General features: G+C 51.4%; 1 protein-coding gene across 6 annotated transcripts in view; it reads right to left on the bottom strand.

The window, feature by feature from the left end:
• Nucleotides 1-19,149, bottom strand: part of RPTOR (regulatory associated protein of MTOR complex 1) — a 306,816-nt gene that overhangs the window by 80,732 nt on the left and 206,935 nt on the right. For all 6 annotated transcript variants that reach the window (XM_075904085.2, XM_075904088.2, XM_075904089.2 and 3 more), the window contains 6 exons: nucleotides 15,915-15,998; nucleotides 11,667-11,777; nucleotides 6,148-6,222; nucleotides 4,939-5,004; nucleotides 4,383-4,574; nucleotides 3,088-3,228 (listed from right to left, as the gene is read on the bottom strand). In XM_075904085.2, coding sequence (XP_075760200.1) covers nucleotides 3,088-3,228; nucleotides 4,383-4,574; nucleotides 4,939-5,004; nucleotides 6,148-6,222; nucleotides 11,667-11,777; nucleotides 15,915-15,998 — 669 coding nt within the window. The remainder of the gene's footprint in view (nucleotides 1-3,087; nucleotides 3,229-4,382; nucleotides 4,575-4,938; nucleotides 5,005-6,147; nucleotides 6,223-11,666; nucleotides 11,778-15,914; nucleotides 15,999-19,149) is intronic.

Below are 19,149 nucleotides of genomic sequence, written 5' to 3'. Positions count from 1 at the left end.
CCTGTGGTTTCTGAAAGCAACAAGGTCTCTCCACTGAATGGACTTCTCATGTTCTCTCCGCTGCACTCTCGGTCCTTCCTCTCTCCCTCCCACAGGGCCTCTGTACACGTCAAGCTTCCAGTAACAAATTAATATTTCATATTTAATTTAAAACCCAAAGTCCTGTAATGTAAAACTTTGCTACCAAACCAATAACAAACAGCAGAGTGGTACAGGGACAGCACACAGCTCTTGTTTCTGGAGGATGTCATAAAGCCAGACAGAAATCTCAAGAGTAACAATTCTGGATAAAGATGCCCAATTCTCTTCTTTCCCTGCCCCCATTTCTGGGCTGATTTCATACTCCAAGAGCCAGTGTACAAACAAGCTCACTAACCGCTGCCTGATTTATTCCTGCTTCAGACATTGGCTTCGAGGAAGTGGTAGGTGAGCCGGTCTCAGTGGTGTACTGGTAAACAGCAAATGTACTGTGGTCTCAGCTTCCCTATTTTAATATATGATCTTTTTTGTTATTTGGTCATTATGTTGCACAATATGTTTTATGTACCGTGTACATTTCTGTTTCAAGGGGATTCCTCGTGTCGTGCAGCAAACGAGATGACATGCCTATTAAAATCCATTGCCGAGATTCCACAGAGCAGCAGCAGTGGAAATGGAATTTCCTGCGGCTCGGGGCAGATGGCAAATGGCATTAGTTCTTCATTGCGACAGCCCCGGAACGTCGACTGCTGAAGCAACTCCCAGAGGCCTGTGTGTCCGATCTAGCGCGCTGCCCATGGTCGGCACTCCTGGGGCTGCTCAATGTTCTCAGCCACGTTCCGCATGCCCGCTTAACGTCAGTGTCTGCAGAGTGCGGGAAAAGCAGCACAGTGCTACAGGGCGCCTCAGAGTCACCAACACCGTGGCCATGACAATTGTTTGTAACGCTGAACAAAATGCTATGGCTGTTCTTTCTAAAGTTCACAACGGAACATTGACTTCAGTACAATGCAGCAGAAAAATGCTGCTTTCCCTTTTTGCAAAGTAGTTCATGTTTAAAACATTCTTCTTTGCCCTTAGCTCCCATGGGAGCATAGACCATCAACAATTTCTTGCTAAGCCTCTCTGTCTTGTGCCACCTTTTCTAATTCTCTGCAGCTTTGACCCCTTTTCCTCAAATTCACATCCAGGTCTCTTCTCCAACTATTCTTTGGCCTTCCTCTTCCCCTTTTTCTTGCTGCAGAAGGGGAATCGGCAGTGTAGCATCCTTTCGGGTTTGCCTCCCCGCATCATAATCCCTCTTTGAGGCCTTTTTTAGTCAAGGAAGGCTGGGTTGCTATTCAAATTGAAATTGTTGCTGTTTTTGTAGCATATGTTTATTTTTACAGGATAGGGTTGCCAACCCTACGCCCAAACCTCCTTAGTCACCTCTTACGACATGCTTGGAAGGGTACAAAGGTTCTATTCTTACTTTCCCGTAGGGCCATGGGAACCTCACGCGGTGTTTAAAACACTAATGAACCGGTTTTGGTTTCTTCCGTGTCTGCTGCCGCCTGGTTGCATGCTTCTGGTTCCAAACGAGGTGCGTAGTTGATGGGTCGGTTCGTACCTCTGGGGTTCGTCACTCTGAAGTTCTCCTGTATTCTGCGTGCCGGCAGCACAAAGCCAAGAGGAGACTGACATTTTCAGAAGCCTCCCGGGAAACGAAACCAGAAAATGATGGACTCCAAAGGCCTTGGAATTCAGACACACACAGAGTCTGTACCACCAGCAGACCCACACGGACAGCTTGACAACCCAGAACCATCTGCAGGAAGCCATGGGGCAGCCAAACTCCTCATTAGAGGCTGGGCAATAACCCTTTCGTAGCTTGTGTCTTAACACTGCAAGCCGGCCCGGGAGGGAGAAATACGAACAGCCAGCCGAAGACTGAACTCCCTATCATTCAAAGGAATTTTTAATTAAGAGATTTGGAGAAATCGATGCCACTCCATTGGGACAGTGGTATTCATTTGTAGCTGAAGCAGCCTTTGCTGCCAGAGGCTCACGTGTGCTGAAGGAAACTCTTCTCAGCAGTTTCTCTGAGGGCAAGAGATTAAAACAAGGGAAAGCCAACAAGAAGAGGTCACCAGGGACCAAGAGAGCAAGTTCGCCGTGTCATCAGTTTCCCAATGCAAAGCTTCCGCTGCAGAGGAGTCTAACTGACCCAGGCAATTTTGATTTTGAGGGCATGTGCGCCCGGGGGATTTGAATGTGAGCTGGAAAGCCAGGGGACACGGCCAATAAAGATGAGAAGGCGCACCAGCCGGCAGAAACGAGCCCTGATTGAAACGCCTGCTCCGCTAACGATGGTCAGTTGCAACACTGCTCCACAGGGTTTCCGAAAGATGGCACCGCTGCAGTTTATACACTCTCCCGTTCCAGCCCCCACCCCTCACTCTGTCATGAAAAGTTACTCTGTGATATTCAACGTACAGAAAAGCCACACAGCTGGTTTTCAACAGCAGAGGATAGCTTCCTGTTGGTGGGACAACTCGACCAACTGCTGCGTTCCCTTCCCTGAGCCTACAAACCAGGGGAACCTTTGTGCTGCCTCACGTAAAAGGGCAACCCCAGAAAACTGACCCTGCTAAGCTACCGTATTGTATCGCTTTGCGTGTGACACCACAACAGGCAACGGGCGACACAGATTCCCGGGGCAAGCAGCAGAGCTGTCACGAGGCATTTTAGTGCCCAGGGCAAGCAAGCATAGTGCGCCCCTACTGGGTATTTTAATCATTTCCCAACTCCTGGGGCTTTGTGCCTTGGTTGGCCACCCTGACCACCCAGCTGTATGCATAGTGCTGGCCAGCAGGTGCCACTTTGCGGTGCTCTGCACTGAAGCTAGCTGGTGCGGCTCCCGGGCAGGAAGGAAGCATTTCTACCAGCTGTCAAAGGACAGAGAACTTGAACAAATGCTTCCCAGGAATCAGGCCCGTGACTACCGAGGAAGAAATTTACTGCACAAAGTCTGCTTCCCCCGCAACACCCACAATTAACCCCCTTAGCATTACTGGGCAGGTCACCAGCACGAATCCACCTCGCTTCCCGCTGCCCCTCCGTCTGTACCTTTCGCACCACGGGGCTCCCGTCGTTGATGAGCTGTGCCAGCATCATGGCCACGTTGTGGTCGATGGTGGTGGAGTGATCAGTCCGCTCGGCCGAGTTGCCCACGAAGGTGCCCAGTGCGAAGACTGCAGCACAGCGAACCTGTGACAGACGACAAACAGTGATCCCTGCGGTCCCGGCCTTGAGCTTCCCAGCCCGAGCTCTTACTCGGGTCTCAGGCTAGATTTAACCTGCTGTAATTCCAAACACTTGTGTGTGCAGGGGTCTGCACTGGTCCCTGGAACGCCAGCTGGCTCTCCCCTTGGTGACTTCTCAATAAGCACAGCCAAGAACCTTCTGCTTAAGAGCGTAAAGGTGAATAAGGAATTGCCATAGAGGGGCCTAGTTCCCCTATGCCCTAGAGATCGTTAAAGCCTTCAACTACCTGAGCTGGGCATATGAAAAGGGAGCAGATGACTTGAAAATGGAAGACAGGCGAGTCATACGACCCAGGCCCCCGTGTGGGATCAAGAGTGGTCCTTTGCTCCCTGCCTGGGCAGAGACTGGGAATGCTGGAGAGGCAGCATAATCAGACTCTGGATGCCTCGTAACTCAGAAAGGATCTGCCCCGGGTGACCAGAGAAATCGAGGACACTTCACCTGATCCTTTGCACAACAATTATCTGCAACTTGGGAAAAAGCCGGGGAGACGGGAAGGAGGCTGTGGATGCCCCCTGCCCCCCCGAATGGGAAGCACAAAATCACTGGAAGAAGAAATCCTAAACTGCACACTGATGCTGCCTTGGATCTCCACGCTTACTTCCCCTGGCGGTAATAGATTTTCACTGGGGTCTCACAGGGCCTGTCGGTCCCAGTGTGGGGGACACACGAGTCTCTTCCGCCTTGGACAGTCTTTCCCTAAAGGCGAAACGTGAATTCTATTCCAACTGCAATTTTCCAGGCTGAGCTCGGGTTTCAGAGTTAGACAAAGCGGCTCAGAGAACCTGCTGAGGTACCCAGGGAGCTGAGGTACCACGGCGCTTCTATACACCCTGGATTCAAAGTCATCGCACTGAAAACGCATCTCTCCCCAGGGTATCAGTAATTCTCTGCATTTGTTTTGCTTTTCCTGACTCAGATCTAGCAGGACTTAAGCACCTGTCCTGCAGAAATAGGGGAAAAGGGTTTTTAATAAAACCAGACACCTATCAACTCACGAGATTTCTTGAAGAGCCTGATTTTTAAATTGGTTTGCAGCCCTGCCTCACAAAGGGCACAACACAATGGGGCACATGCACACACACGGAGAACTGTACCTCTGGGATGGGGTCAGAGAGGAGGCTGTAGAGCTTCTCATGGGCACTGTCTCTGACACCGCACCACCTCGCCGAGTCAAAATTCTGCCAGATGCGGCCTAAACAAATAGCCACCCACTGACGCAGGAGAGGGTGCGGATCGTTTAACTGTTCCAGGCAGATGGCAATCAAGTTTCCTTGAAGGCAGGCTTCCTAAAACAGTTCAGTGCAATTCGGTTAGACAGGCAGCTTCCTGCCTCACCTTTCAACCACAAAATGATTCTGAGGGGACAGGCATGCAATGTAAAGAAAAGAATCGTGCTGTGGCTCCATACTGGGTTGGTTGCAAAATTTTACTGAGTCTGAGGAGGGTTAACACTGCGTCCCCTTAACCTCTATTTCCAGGTGCTCTGCATCTCCACATTTTCCCCCTAAATCTAAGAAAACTAGGAAGCCACCTTGCCCCCGGCAACAGCCCAGTCTCATGGCCCGTTCAGACCACTCACAGCAACGCAAAGCCGCTGTGCGATAAGGCCTCAGGCCTCAGCAACGTCAGGATCAAGACGGTGGGACTCACCTGCCCTGTATTGTAGCTGTTGACGATCACAGCCAAAATGAACGCAGTCATAGTCCTGTGCTCAGCCTTAAAAACAAAACAACTCACAACTAATTTGTATCAGAGAACAATTGGATGCTGCGTAGCTCGAGAGGAGAGCGCCCACCGTGGCCCCCTGGCCTTGTTTGATGTAACCCTCCTGAACCTCGACCATTTGAGAATCCAAACTCAAACTGAGCGGCAGGGCTGCGTCAGGACACGAAACGTGCCCCCCTCCTCGTGCTCAGAACAGGAAGCATGGCTGGCCGGCATGAGTGCGGCTGAGACCTATCGATTCACGTTCTCTACTGAGAGGCTGGGATTTTAATCATAGTTTTAACAGCAAGCAGCCTGACAGGTGGAAAGGAGGGCAGCCAGAGACCCACTAGACGACGGTCACAGCTTTAAAAAAAAACCACGCATTACTCCCTGCCCCTATCAAATAATAACTCTCGCACTGTCCTGCTCTCCCATGTCAGCTGCAGCCCTGCAATGCCAGAGTTGGCAACCCGGCCACATCATGGTTTGTTTGTTTAAGTGAAATAGACTATTTCAAAGGCGTAATTTGCAGCCATCCCATCCTAGTTGACGTTGGCTTGAGTGACTGGGAACGACTCTGTATTCCACAGCGTTTGTCACTGACACTCAGGGTTTCAAAGGCACTAGTGCAGAAGAGGCTAGTGCCCTATTTAGTGCATGTTTGCGACAGCTGGGTGCGTTTGTCACTACAGAGCCAGGGGAGGGGGAGCACCGGCGGGGGAGATGGTCCTACTGCTTCTGGAGGGGCTCGACGGGTATCTGTGGCAGGATGATACAAAACGCCATTGCACTAGAGGGAGTTACCGAAGCTGCCATGAAATTAGACAGCACTTCAGTCCATTTATCAAGGTACCTGCAGCTCCCGCTTCAGGGCGGATGAAATGAATATTAAGAAAAGTCAACGAATCAAAGTCTTAACGCTTTGAAAGACCTGGTTCTGCAAATGTACTTGGTCTGTAAGCGCTTCGGACGGGGCCCTCGATTATCCGTTTCCCCAGTGGCTAACCTGAAAGCCCATCCATGCTCCTCCTCCAGAGGGCAGTGGGTGTCACCACGGAGTGAGATGGTGCTGTCCCTACCAAGAGCACCACGCTCATCGTGGCGACCTAAGCAAGTTTTAAAGAAGGCTGAGAAAGAGGGTTTTGAACTCACCGGCATGTAGGGATCTGCCAGCACGGAAAGGAAATATTTGTGGCCGTTGTCCTTCACGAGGTCAGCTTGGCACGACTGGAAAACGAGAGAGAGAGAGAGAGAGAGAGAGAGAGAGAGAGAAGGGGAAACAATGAGCACAGTGACCTGGGAAGAGCGTTTTTCTGCCTCCAATCGTTTATAAATACTTCACATGCTCATCTTTATTTTTCTCCATCCCAACATTCACTTGAGAAACAAAAGAAAGAGCAAATTCCCATGAGCACTGCTGCCAGAGACTCTGGCATGCAGAGGTGACCAGGGCCTTGGGTTATTTAAAGCGCATGGCTCTATGGCACCTTGGCATGCGACAGGAATACAAACTGCACAGAACCCCCCTGGTACCTCAGAGCACCTTAAAAAGAACCAGCATTCAACCACTCTCTGCGCCCAGGCCTGCCTTCACCATGGCAGTTCCACACCACTCAAGGGAAAACAAGAGGAACGTGCTTAGCCAGATTGCTGATATTTACAAAACCGAACCAAAACGACATACAGGCAGTCCTCGACTTACGAACGGGTTACATTCCGAACACCTGGTCGTAACTCAGTTTGGTCCTAAGTCGGAAATACCCTTAAACGCGCTGCCCACGCTGTTCGAAAAACTTGACATACATGGTTCTCAACTCGAAAATATTATAATGGGGTTAACGGGAGGTTAATCGTAAGTACGGATGGTTGTAAGTCGGTGTGTTTGTAAGTCGGGGAGTGGGGCTGTATTACAGAAGTCTCTCAGCTAGTTCTCCACCAGGTTTGCTGATGGCGGCTTTCCCAAGTCCACCGCCTGAGGGGGACAACAGCTGAATTTCTCTGTCAGTCCTGTGCTCTGGTAACATTTAGGAATCAGCACATGAAGCTAAATATTCATCCACACAGCCAGTCTCAGTGATGGTCAAATGCCTAGAGGGTCTCAGGCGGCTTGTAGCTCACCACTTCCAAGTACATCATCTTCCCAACTCCTCCCCACATTGGAAGGAAGGGGTGTGTTCGTTTTCAGCCCAGTTTTAGCGTTCCTGACTAGCAAACGTGCCGTGTGCAGATGTTGTGCAAGCTCTCCCTACACATCTCCGCCCAAGCCTGGGTCAGGAATGGCTGTGATTTTCCAGTCTGTATTTCTCATGAGTAACAACTGCTACGAATGACACCGTGTTTAGTGGCTGGGCATTGTGACTAAATGCCCGCCAAGAACTACACTGTAGTTCCGACAATCCTGGGACTGACAATCCTGAGGACTGGGGTTCCCGCTCAGCGCACTGCAAGGCTTCCCTACCATGACCCGTTACACCGAGTTTCCCCTCGGAGAAGTGGGAGAACCGTCCGTTCTTCTTGGCCTAGTCAATCCATGGCTCAGGGCTGGACCACAGGTCGGTGATACGGTTTGCTCCAATATACACAGGCAAGACCAAACTGTGCTCCAGCCTGGGCAGGACACTCTCAGGTTGTAATGGGACCTCTGCTCATGTGACAAAAAATGCTGGGAGATGAACCCCCCAGCGCAAAGCGCAGACACAACGGGGCGCCGAGGAGCAGCATTACAGGAGAAGCAGCCTGGATTCAAACACCAATAATCACCAGGCTCGTATGTGCCAACTTCTCTAGGTGGGGGGCGCTCAACCCTCTCCCTTCTGCTCCACCCCTTCCCCCAAGGCTCCGCCCCCAAGTGCGCACACGTCCTCCCTTCCCTTCCTCCCTCCCAGAGCAGCCGAATACTGCGAAATTGCTGGTTAGCGGACATGAGGGAGGGGAGGGGTTGTTTATAGTGGGGCCAGGAGTGAGTGGGAGGCACTCGGGAGCGGGAGGAAGGTGCTTGGCTACCAGTGGGTGCAGAGCACCTGCTAATTTTTCTCCATGGGTGCTTCCAGCCCAGAGCACCCATGGGCATCAGCATCTTATTACAAGGATCCTTTTCTCAGGGCTCCCCTTTTTGCCAGCATGATCTCCCTGGCTCCAGGCAGGACATATTAAGGTCAGAGTACAGGAACGCACAGCACTAAAGTGACAATTTTGGTTGGAAAACCTGACGTTGCTTTCGACTCCCCTCATAGCTGTGATTCTGCTGTATGCTTCATGCCAACAACAGCGTCATGTATTTTCAATCGGGAACGAAAGGCCTATGGAGGAAAACTAATTGTGGAAAGGAGGGGGCTGGAAAGACACAGATGCAAGAGAATATTTTATCGCTGAAACAACAAAAGAAGTAGTTTCAGAATACTAAAGAAGAGAGGGAATGAATCGATGTTGGGCTGAAGCTACTGGCTGCCTGGATTTTGCTGGTAAGATGGTGCAGGAGGAGAGCTGGTTTCCTTCTTCCCAATACGTGTAGCTTTCTTCATATTGTCGCCTCATTGAAAAACAAAAAAGTTCTCCCAAACCAGCATGCAGGCACACAGATGCCCGCTAAAAAAAGACAGCCCGTCTTCCACCGCATCCCAACGTGCTGCCAGCACCCTCCAATCACATGAAGCCAGAGGGAGGAAAGCAGATCATGTAACTCCAGAACAGTGTTAAACACTTTGCTAATATGTTGTCTGTGCTGTACCTGAGAACAATATTAATATTCAGCGTCAATAACAGCTCCCTCCTTCGCATCTGGTACTTGTGAATAATAAAGGTACATGACCAGAACGTGTGCGGGGGGGTAGACAGGAAAGTTAGCGCTTGCATACAGTAAACCCTTCCAATGAGGGGGAAAGGACTAGAGCAAACCAACTGTGCAGCTGTGTAAAATTATCCCTAGGGAATACCTACCTGGAACATCTGTACTGATCACAACATGCCACTGCTCTTTTGCTAGAAGTGTTTGTGAGAACAGTTAGATTTTCTCCCTCCCCCTCCCCTGCCGCCCCGGAGGAAGCCACTAGGAGAAAGCGTTTGAAAACAGGAGCCATGGCTTTTGCCTGGAGGGCAGCTGTACCACCTGCCCTCGTGAGACAGCAGTTAGAAACGTGACCAATGTGAGGATCTTCTCCTGGCTTGCCCATTCCCCCCCCCACACATTCCTGCTGTACGCTAACGCTAGAGAAGCAGCGATCCACCGCAGTCTAATTAATCCTTCAATCAACGCAAGGAAAGACCGTCTTTCATGACAGCCTTCAGCATCTGGGACCAGTTTCACTTATGTTCGCAGGGCATAACCTGCAGTTGTCATTTCCATTATAAATCCTACCCCTCTTGCGTCTTTCACTTCTGGACCCTGCAGAGATTGGTCTTGCGACTCCATATTTTTCAATTTTATTCTTAGAGCGAAGAGGGCAGGAAGGAGAGTGAGAGGAAGAGAAATACACGATGAAGTTAGAGGGATTTTAATGTTTATTCCCAGAATAATCATTACAGAGTCTTTTGATCATCTTAACGAGCCAAGGATGTCTCACGAAGAGCATTTGGGCAAGTCTCTGCTAGGGATGTAAAGGGGAACCGGTTATCTGGTTACCCGGTAAACACGGCCTTAGTGGCATGCGTATGGATTAACCGGTGCCCAGGCGGGTTGGAGCAGGGAGAGGAAGATTGTTCCTGTGCGGCACCACAGGTAGGGGATGCTCCGGCCCAGGTAGGCCCACCATGCCGGTTAACAGGTTAATGATATTGTTCAACTGGTTAACATTTTAAATGGGATTTTCCATCCCTTGTCTCTGCCCAGTCCGGGCTGAAAGAATGACTCTGTGCTTATTGTTAATGGTTCACGATAAGCAGGAGAACCTCTTCACTGGCTTGTGTGTTTCTACTGGGGTGCGCGCTCATTAAGTTGTTTCTGTAATATCCCTGGTAGGAATTGTACTGGACATGGGGGCTGAAGCTTCAGCCACGGAGGAACATGCACCCAAACTAAGCTTTTCAAGTCGAGTTTAAGACTAACCCTTCCCATTAGCCTCTGAAGATGTTAACGAAAATATATTTATAAAACGAAACATGGTGCTGCTCGATTAAGAGAGAAAGAAGCCAGCAAATCGGGTAGCATTTCCCCACAGACAAGAGATGAGATCATGAGGACACACAACCAACACTAAGACAGGGCGACGCCAACTTTAAAAAGCAGTTGATGCAATTTATGTCAACTCGTATCTGCATTTGCAATTAACTGTAGGTGTCACCCCAGGAAACCACATATATCTGCACATTGGCAGCTGCAATTAACTGTTCAAATGTTTGTCCCGAGTCTTCATTAAGGGCCATCTTCAAAAATCATGGCCCCGTTTTAAGCCTGGTCATGGCCCAGTCTCCTGTCCTTTCTGAACTCTTCAGCTGCCATTGTAGCGCTGAGATAAGGCCAGATCAGGTTTTGAGCAAGACTGGTCACTCAGCTCTCCAAAGAACGGCATTTGCTGTATTTCTAGAAAGGGTTGAGACACGCCGATGATCACTGTGGGTTTATGCTGAGTTTGGAGATGGTGCTTTCCTGGGCGGAGGCACAGCCCGACCAAATCAACTTCAAAACCAAGTTAAGCTGAACACACAAAAATGGTGGTCTCAATCAGGTTAGCGAACCGAGCACGCGCTCCTGATATGGACGAGGTTCCTGTAACCTGACGTGTACCAACCGTGCTTAGTGCACTTAGTGCAAGTGCAGTGATATGCCCGCCTCAGTGGCAGGCAGGCTGTGCCCACACTTGTCACTGTGCGGGTCACCCCATGCAGCAGCAAAAGGCTCCGGCCCCAGGGAAAGGCTCCGGCCCCGGGACCAAGCCTTTGCCTTGTCTTCCATTGTGGCAGAGCAGGCGCCAGCAGGACACGTTGCCAAACAGAGCAGTGTAGACATAGGAGGCATTGCCTGGGCATGTAGAGAACGTAGCTGGGAGGTTCGGGTGGATTCCTGTCTAGGCTACTCCTTATACCTTGCTAGCTGGGTGAGTGTGTTATCCCCTAGGCCACTCCCTGCTTCGCTACCTTCAGCCAGTCCCTTATCCTACCTTCCTAATGCAGCTGCCAGGTCCATCCCTGGCATAGCCTGTGTTGGCTGCCCAACCACAGCCAGAGTGTGGAGAGGGGACTCGAACTTACCACCCTACACTGCCCAGGCAAATGCCCTATCCCCTAAGCCACTCCAGAACGCACCCCACCACCCTCTCGTCAGCTCTTACAAGCTGTTGTGAGTGTAGCCCTACCACAGAACCTAGGCCACCCTTACACCCGTTCCTCCAAGGAAAGGGAGAGTTCAGCACAAAAGGAGGGGCAAACGGAGAAGAGACATGGCACTTCCTGCAGATGCAAACAACTTCCTTCATGAGCTGGTGCAAGGAGTCCAGTGAATGGGCCGTTTCAAATCCAGCCTGTCACTACATCAATGGGGATTTCCCATTGAGAAATTCACAGCAGATAGCTCTAATGCACTGGTGACGTCCTCCTAAATCAATATCTTACTTTTAAATCCAACCTCCTGCATTTCCTGGTAGTTTGTAGTATCTGTCCGGAACGTTAAAGCAATTGGCTAAGGAAGATAACAATCCAGGGTATTCCTGGAAACAAAGCGCAGAGTCAAGATTACTCACACTGTCCACTGCGAGAATTTTGGCCCAGATAAAGACAAGAAGCGGTCTCAGCTCCCGAGCTGAACTCTGAAGCAGCTTCAGCACATAAGGGAAAATGCCGACAGACAGCGCCTGGGGAGAGAGGCAGAACAGCAAATTACCATAGGCCTCCGAGACCCATTACAGGAAGAGAGCCGGACAGGGGTCCGAATTGCTCGTTTTCCAAACGCAACATTTAATATCATACGTTAATAGTAAAGGGGGGATTCTTGTGTCGTCATTTTGCTCTGATTTTAGCCCTGGGTCTCCCCAGATATTTTCAGACTCATTTGGTCCACTGAGACCAAGAGTTAATTTAGCACCAGCTTTTATTCGTTACGGCGTGCCACTCTCCTCCCTCAGACGGGGCTACTTGCTCCCACAAGGCAGCAGACTGCAAAACCTCATTAATTACAAGCCTCCCACACTTCCAGAGGCTTTTCAATAAGCTACTTGCGTGGTCTTAGAGGCTAAGAGCATGCAGGAGGGCACGCAGCTAGGGCTCCGGATGTCACAGGGGTGGTGGAGTCATGGATTCTGTGACTTTCAGCAACCTCTATGGCTTCTGCAGTGGCTAGTGTGGCTAACCCCAGGGCTGGTCAAGCAGCTGGCTTTGGAGTCAGCTGTTCAGGTGGCCCCGGGGACAGCCACACCAGCTGCCACTTGGGCAGCTCCCGGCAGCTGCCCTGGAGTGGCTGGAGCAGCCGTGGTCCACGGCCCCAGGCAGAGGTCGCTGGATGGCCAAAGCAGCCATGGTAGCAATCCCCAGGCAGTTGGCAGGAGCAGCTGTGGTCTGTGGTCTCTAGCAGATGGTGCTGCTGGACAGGGTGGTCCTGGCCCTGATCTCTCCCCCAAGAGCACCCCTCAGGAATTGCCTCTCCCTTCCCCCGCTACACCCAGCAACAGCCTCCTCCCATCCCCCCAAGATTTAATGACTGGCACTCTTTGCATAGGTGAGGAGTCGAGACTCTTTGATTAATGCCCATGACCTGTCCATAACTTTCACTAAACTTACCCATGGCTAAACCCCAACCGTATCTGGCGCTAATTACGCTAGCTAGCGTTTCACCATCGCCGAGCGATTCCTGTGCACCATCTACACACATGCAGTGCAAAATAAACATGCAGGGAGGGATCATGCCCCCCTCCTCCTGCCCCTGCACACTGCCCACAGGGGGCGGGACAGAAATCCTCCCTCCACAGGCTGTGTGCTGCCATAGGCCAAGCAAGCAGCGTAGCTAGTGCGGGAGGCCCTCACACACACCACCCCAGCGAGTCTGGCTTACGACGCTGGCACACAAGGGAGGCAACTGTGATTTCGAGTCAGCCCCATGAATTGCTGATGGTTTAGCTCCTGCGTGCAGTAGCTCCGAATCCTGACCGTTTAAAGCCAACTTTGACCCCCTGCCTCCTCGGGCTAGGCCTTCTGCACTGTTTCTGGAAGGTGCAGAACAGAATTTGGCACTTGTGGCTGGGAGGAGCAGGAAAGAGAGCCATGAAAGGTCCCATCTCCAGCAGCCTCTGCTAAGAGAAGCCTTCCATTTGTCTTTCAAGTGGCAGGCTGCTCCATTTGTATTTACACCCACACCTGGCTACGCCCTTTCCAAAACCAGCTCACATGCTCTAAAAAGACCAAGGAGATGGAGGACAAAGCACGAGAGATACAGCAAACAAGCCAAGTGAGCAGGGGATGGTAGACAACTGGCTACATGTTTAATGTAGTTTATGTGACAGTTTATAAACCATCCCAGCTGTTCTAGCCATTTTAACTCTTATTTTGTTAGTGCAGAGTGTACCGTACCAGCCATGCTTTCGGACTGGCGGAAAGGAACAGCCTCGTGCTGTTGATAAAGATGCATTATGAAGGCTGTTTGTGCCGGTTATGAATGCTAGAGCAGGAATAGCCCAAAAGGGTCTGTTTCTCACTGTCACTCTTTTACTAGCAGAACTGTTTTCTTCTTTAATTTAAGATGTAAGCCTGGGGGGGATGGGTTTGTACTAGATCTGTTTTTACAGAAGCAACAATCTATTGACTTTGATCCTTATCTGCTTTGTTTTAACTGGCCAACCTTCAAGTGATTACTGATGACCCTTCTGCCTTCCTGTTTTTCCTTTTGATTTTTTCATAACCTCTGCTCCTTGTTTCCTGCCCCCCCTCTATTTTCTTCCCTCTTCTCCCCTATTTATTTTGGGTCTGCACATCCTAAACTCAACACTCTGGTCATCTGAAGAAGTGGGCTGGGCCCATGAAAGCTTGTGGTCCCATCGACATGTTTTGTTAGTCTATAAAGTGCTACCAGACCAGTTTTTGTTTTTTAAGTTTATCCTGTACAGACTAACTCGGCCACCCCCGGCCTTGTAATTATTCTTTGTGTGAGTGCAGAATGAGGAATGTGCACAAGGATAAGTGTGAAGGCCATCACCAGACTAGATGTTCTAGGGAGAAGCTGAGGACAGGCAAAAGCACCAGTAGATTGCTGTATGCCCCTATGGCAGGCCTGGGCAAAATACAGCCCGCGGGCCGGATCCAGCCTGCCAAGTTACCTGATGTGACCCGCAGATGCAGCGGGGAGCCCCAGGCAGGCTCCCCACTTGCCTCGCCCCACCCGCATGCTGCTCAGAAACACGGCTGTCGGGTGGTTTTGCTTTAAAATCTGTGAACGTGGAAAGGAGGGGGGAAGGCTTTAGGAGCTGCTCCTGCCCCCAGCACAATCCCATTGGCTGGGTTCTGGCCAGAAACTGGCCAATGGGAGCTGCCTGTTCCAATAACACACAGCCAAAAAGCGACATACCCCTTCCCCTCCCGGGTTTGTAGTTATTCACAGAGCACATGGCTACAGCTCGTGCGGGGATGGGGCAGGCAGTCAGGGAGGCTGCTTCAGGAAAGTGCTAGGCTGCTGGCTGGTAAGTCTCCTGGCCAGAGTCTGCCTCTGGCACCCCAGCCCCTCCCTCCCTTAACCCTCTGCCCTCCCCCCCCCCCACTTCTGCCCCCCTACTCCACACACACGCACATCCTCTGTCCTCCTGCACCCATACCCTCCCCCCCAGATCTGGCACTCCCACCTCCTGCCCCAGATCATAGTCCCCTCCTGCCCTATCTCACAACCCAAACCCCTGCACTTCAATCCCCTGTACCCCAATTCCCTGCCCAGGTCACAATCCAACCCTCTGCACTCAAGTCCAGTGCCCCAGGTCACAACTGCCTCCTTCACCCAAACTCCCTCCCTTACCCCAAGCTCCCTTCTGCACCCAACCTCCAGCCCAGACCCCACAGCTCTTCCATTAACATCATGGAAGAATGCGGCTCTCAACCACTTTCCAAATTCTTGTGTGTCCCCCCCCAAAAAAATGATTGCCCACCCCATGCCTATGGAGATGTGGATGAAGGGCAGACTGATGACTCTAAAAGATAAGGCAAGCACCTATCAACAGGGACAAGATAGCTGTGATATGAACAACTTAAGAAAACAAGCACTCGTCAAATGGTGATTGAATACAGCAGGACAGTGCAAAACTTACTGATCCCAATGAAGGAAAACTGCTATAAAAAGGGACACAGTTTTGGGGTTCCAGCCTACTAAGACTTCCACTGGAGCATCACGTCATGTTCCTTCCTATCCACAATTAATCTGACTGGCCGCCAGAGTGATCCGGACCCTATAACATCGACTGGTGGGTGAGAGGGAGGGAGCTAGCTGCTTCACTACTATATGCTTAATAAACATGGTGTCTTCCCTTTTTCCCTTTAAAGACCCCTTACGCTTCTTATAAGCGCAACAATATGCCTGATCTCATAACTTGCTGGGGGTGAATGTGTTTCTTAGCCAAAGGACATGCTCATCACTGTTACTTGATTTCCTCTGGGTAATTAATTTCATAGTTCTCACATGCCCATTAGATGCTGTCGGGGTCTCCACATGCACGTTTCTGCAGAAGCCATCACTATTCATAATCTCAGCTGGAAGAGAAGGAGCAAAACATGGACAACGTGGACGAAAGCTGACGTGGACTAAATATAAAGGACTCTCCGCAGCTTCCAAATCCTGCTTAAGCTCTGGCAACCTGATTCATGTTGACCTCAAGGCCATCTGACTGCTGTCAGATACCGATCATCGCTCCCAACTCAAGGCATATTTTCCACATCCTGCTTTCATAAATCATTCAAACACATTGAATATACTGAAAACAAACCCCGCCCTTTCAAAGGGTCAGCGCAACACTTGGACACACCAAGCTAACTGCCCAGGGACCCAGGTCCAGAAATCTTCCCAACAAGTCAAGAGCTCGCAGCCGATGCACCTGGCTTAGCAGCACCTGTAGAGAGAGGAAAACAAAGATTAGTGCCATGAACAGAAAGCCTTGTGAGCGCTGGGCAAGGACAGGACGCCCTCGGAGGGGCCCTCTGGTCAGACACATCAGCCTCGCGTAAGTTTCAAGGCTCTGAATAATGTTGAAAGGCAAGAGGGCTGTCTGGCCGCAGACTTGCCCCGTCAGCCCTATCTGGGGAACAGTCAGCTCCTAATGCAGCAATGCTCCCCTCTGGAAAGTTTGAGGCAGAGATGCAAATGTTTTTTCTTGGAATGCAGCTTGTTTTCTCAGCTCTCAGGAAGTGGGGGTTCTGACACAGATCCCATCTGCTCACATCTCTCTCTGGCACAGAAGTGGCAATCCAGCTTGGGCCTGCTACAAGCAGCCACTCTGGCTGTGAAATGTTCTCTCCTGATTTACAGAGGGAAGAAAGGAACAAAGCAGGGGCAGATGGTGTCCCAGGGAAGTGGTCAGGCGAAGCAGCAAGCCCAATCCCCCATTACCCAAACCAACTCGGAAGCAGAAATAAGGCTTTGCTTCCCATGGCGAAGGGATGCAAGAGGCTAAGGAGTTAAGCAACGGGGTCACACTGGCCCTCAATAAAACTCTCATTAAAACAGAATCTGATGCCGATAATGAGCCAGGAGTTGGACTGACTTACATGTGAAATATGCACAGAGACCTCCAGCTGGGAAACTCTGTAGCAGATGTAAGTTTTAGGAATGTGATGCTTAATCCTCTGTTAAAACAATTAACATCCCCAGTTTGGATCATGGAAGACGCTCCCTGATTTGGCGCCACAATTTGCCTCCCCTGCAATTATTTGTTGGTGTTCCACTTTCAAAACTGAATAGCAGTGGCTAATCCTGCCTGGGTAATGCATACTTCGTGGGCGGGGCCAGAAGGGAAGAGTGACATTTAGGTGAGGGTACAGCGAGCAGACTGACTTTTCACTCCTTAACAACGCGCCAATCCCAATATAGGTCCAGAGAGAAAGGACTCCGGTCACTCCGCCCTAGCTGGCATCTCTCTACACCCCAACACCGCTCTGTAATTTGGCACAAGCAGCAGTGTGCTCAGGAGATGTCTGGCACTAGGGTAACAGGGAGATCTGTTTTAGACAGGAGCAGAGATTGGCAGTCAGGGCAGGACTGAAGTAAGGGGGGGGCAGGCTGAGTGTAAGGTACATTGGCAGAGAAGGCTGAAAAGCAGGTACCTTGTACCTTTCCCTTTAATAAGAACTAAATAAATCCACAAATTCTGTCAAAGACGGGAGAAAAAAATCAGATGCAATTGTAAAAGGGTTTTGAAAGAAGCATGCAAATGCATCTTCCTGATGCTAATAGCACGGAGGCATGTATAAAATCTCTCCGAGACTGAATTCAACCTACAATTCATTATCTGAGAGATGTCTCTGGGTCTCTCACGCGTACATTTCCCTGAACCAAAGCCATGCCATGACCTGAAGACAGAAGTGATGTGGGGGACAAAAGCCATCTGACCAAAATGACATGAGCTTAAAGGAACCAGGAGGCAGACCCGGTGATGGGGCCTACACAAGGGTAAGGTCTCCATTCCCTAAAAGGATATGATGCTCTTTCTAAAGGGGCAGGGGGCTGCAGGGCCATTTGGAGTCCGGAATACCAATCGGTTTGGTTTGTTAGATCACACAACTACACAGAGCTGTCCAGTGACAGAGACCCCCTGCTTGAGGATAGAAGCCAGCAGCACATTTCAGATTGGGAGCATCAAGCATCTAAGAGGGGAAGTGGATCTGAAAAAGACAAAGAGGCCGACAACATCAGTGAGCAAACTGTCGCCATTTCCGAAGCAGCGTGTGAACCAGCCACCCGCCCCACGTTTCACATTTGCGCCGGGCATGCGGCTCTAGCCTCGCCTCGCCCTCTGAGCTGCTGAAAGCATGTTCCTGAGCCAGGTGAACGCTCACAACGGCTGCAAGATGAATTACCAGAAGAGCCTCCCGGTGCCAGCTCGGTGAGTGGAAGGCGGTGGACATGGTGCCAGGGAAGAAGCCGGCCTGCTCCCATCGCAGTGACAGAGACAAACAGCACAGCTCTCTTTCCAACTGTGCTCAGCCTCTGGCGGCTCCAAAAATTCAGATTTGGTCTCAAAAAGATTGATGGGGCTGTCAGTCAAGAGGCACGTTAGTGGGGGGGGGGGTCCTTTTTCCATTCTGGAGATGGAAACCAGATGTCCTTGAGCATGTGCTGACTCGGACCCCACGCCTTTGAGGGGGAGAGGATCGATATTTTGCTGCCGAAGGGAAAGGTGACCAACGCTACCGTGATGAGGGTTTGCGGGGTCGGGGGGGTCTATGAGCCTGCATTTGAGGGCGTAGCGGGGCCCCGGGGCATTCTTCCTTTGCTCCCCAGGTGTAAGAGGAGACCCCCAGGGCTCCGTGGGCTTCACTCAAACTCTTTTTTCCTTCCTATAGGTCAGGGGTCTCAGACTCACGGCTCGTGAGCTATTTGTGGCCCAAGCGGTTCCACAGGCCGGCTCCTGCGGCCCTAGGGGGGAGCATCTGTGCCCTTCCCTCAAGCCCAGCCCCTGCTCCACTCCTGCCCTGCCTCTCCCAGCCCTGCTCCCCCCCCCCCATGCACGCCTATCCCGCAAGTCCCCCCGCCAAGGATGCAGCCGCCATGGTTTCTGGGAGGCCTGGTGTGGGGCAGCGGCAGGGGTCAGGCCTCCTGACACTCACCGTGGCAGTGGGAATTGGGTGAAGTGGAGCAATGCAGCAGCCGCTGCTGCCAACTCCCAGGCCAGCCCAGCAGCTCTGCTTCACCCCAGCCCAGCCCCAGCCCGCTGCTAACCTGAACATGGGGGGACCATCCCAGCCACAGGACAGCTGAGGAGGCCACTGAAGACTCCCAAAGCGAGAGCCCAGGGTGGCCCAAGCGCCTATGGACAGGATGGCTCTGCACATGGCTGCCCCGGCCCCGGGGACGTGCCAGCAGCGGCATGGAGCTAGTCGCCAGATGTCTCTCTAGCCCTGCCATGCTGGCAGTGGGGGAGGCTCTCGGAGGGTTTAACCACCTGGGGGCAGCAGGCGGGGCTGGGGATGAAGCGAGGAGACGCTCCTCTCCCCTCCCCTCCCCAGCAGCCCTGTCAGAGGGGTTGCCTGCTGGCCCACCAGGAG

This window comes from Pelodiscus sinensis, chromosome 20, assembly GCF_052426305.1.
Source record: "Pelodiscus sinensis isolate ZL-2025 chromosome 20, ASM5242630v1, whole genome shotgun sequence".
In the NCBI taxonomy this organism is placed as follows: Eukaryota; Metazoa; Chordata; order Testudines; family Trionychidae; genus Pelodiscus; species Pelodiscus sinensis.
This window is presented reverse-complemented; position numbering and strand designations above follow the sequence as displayed.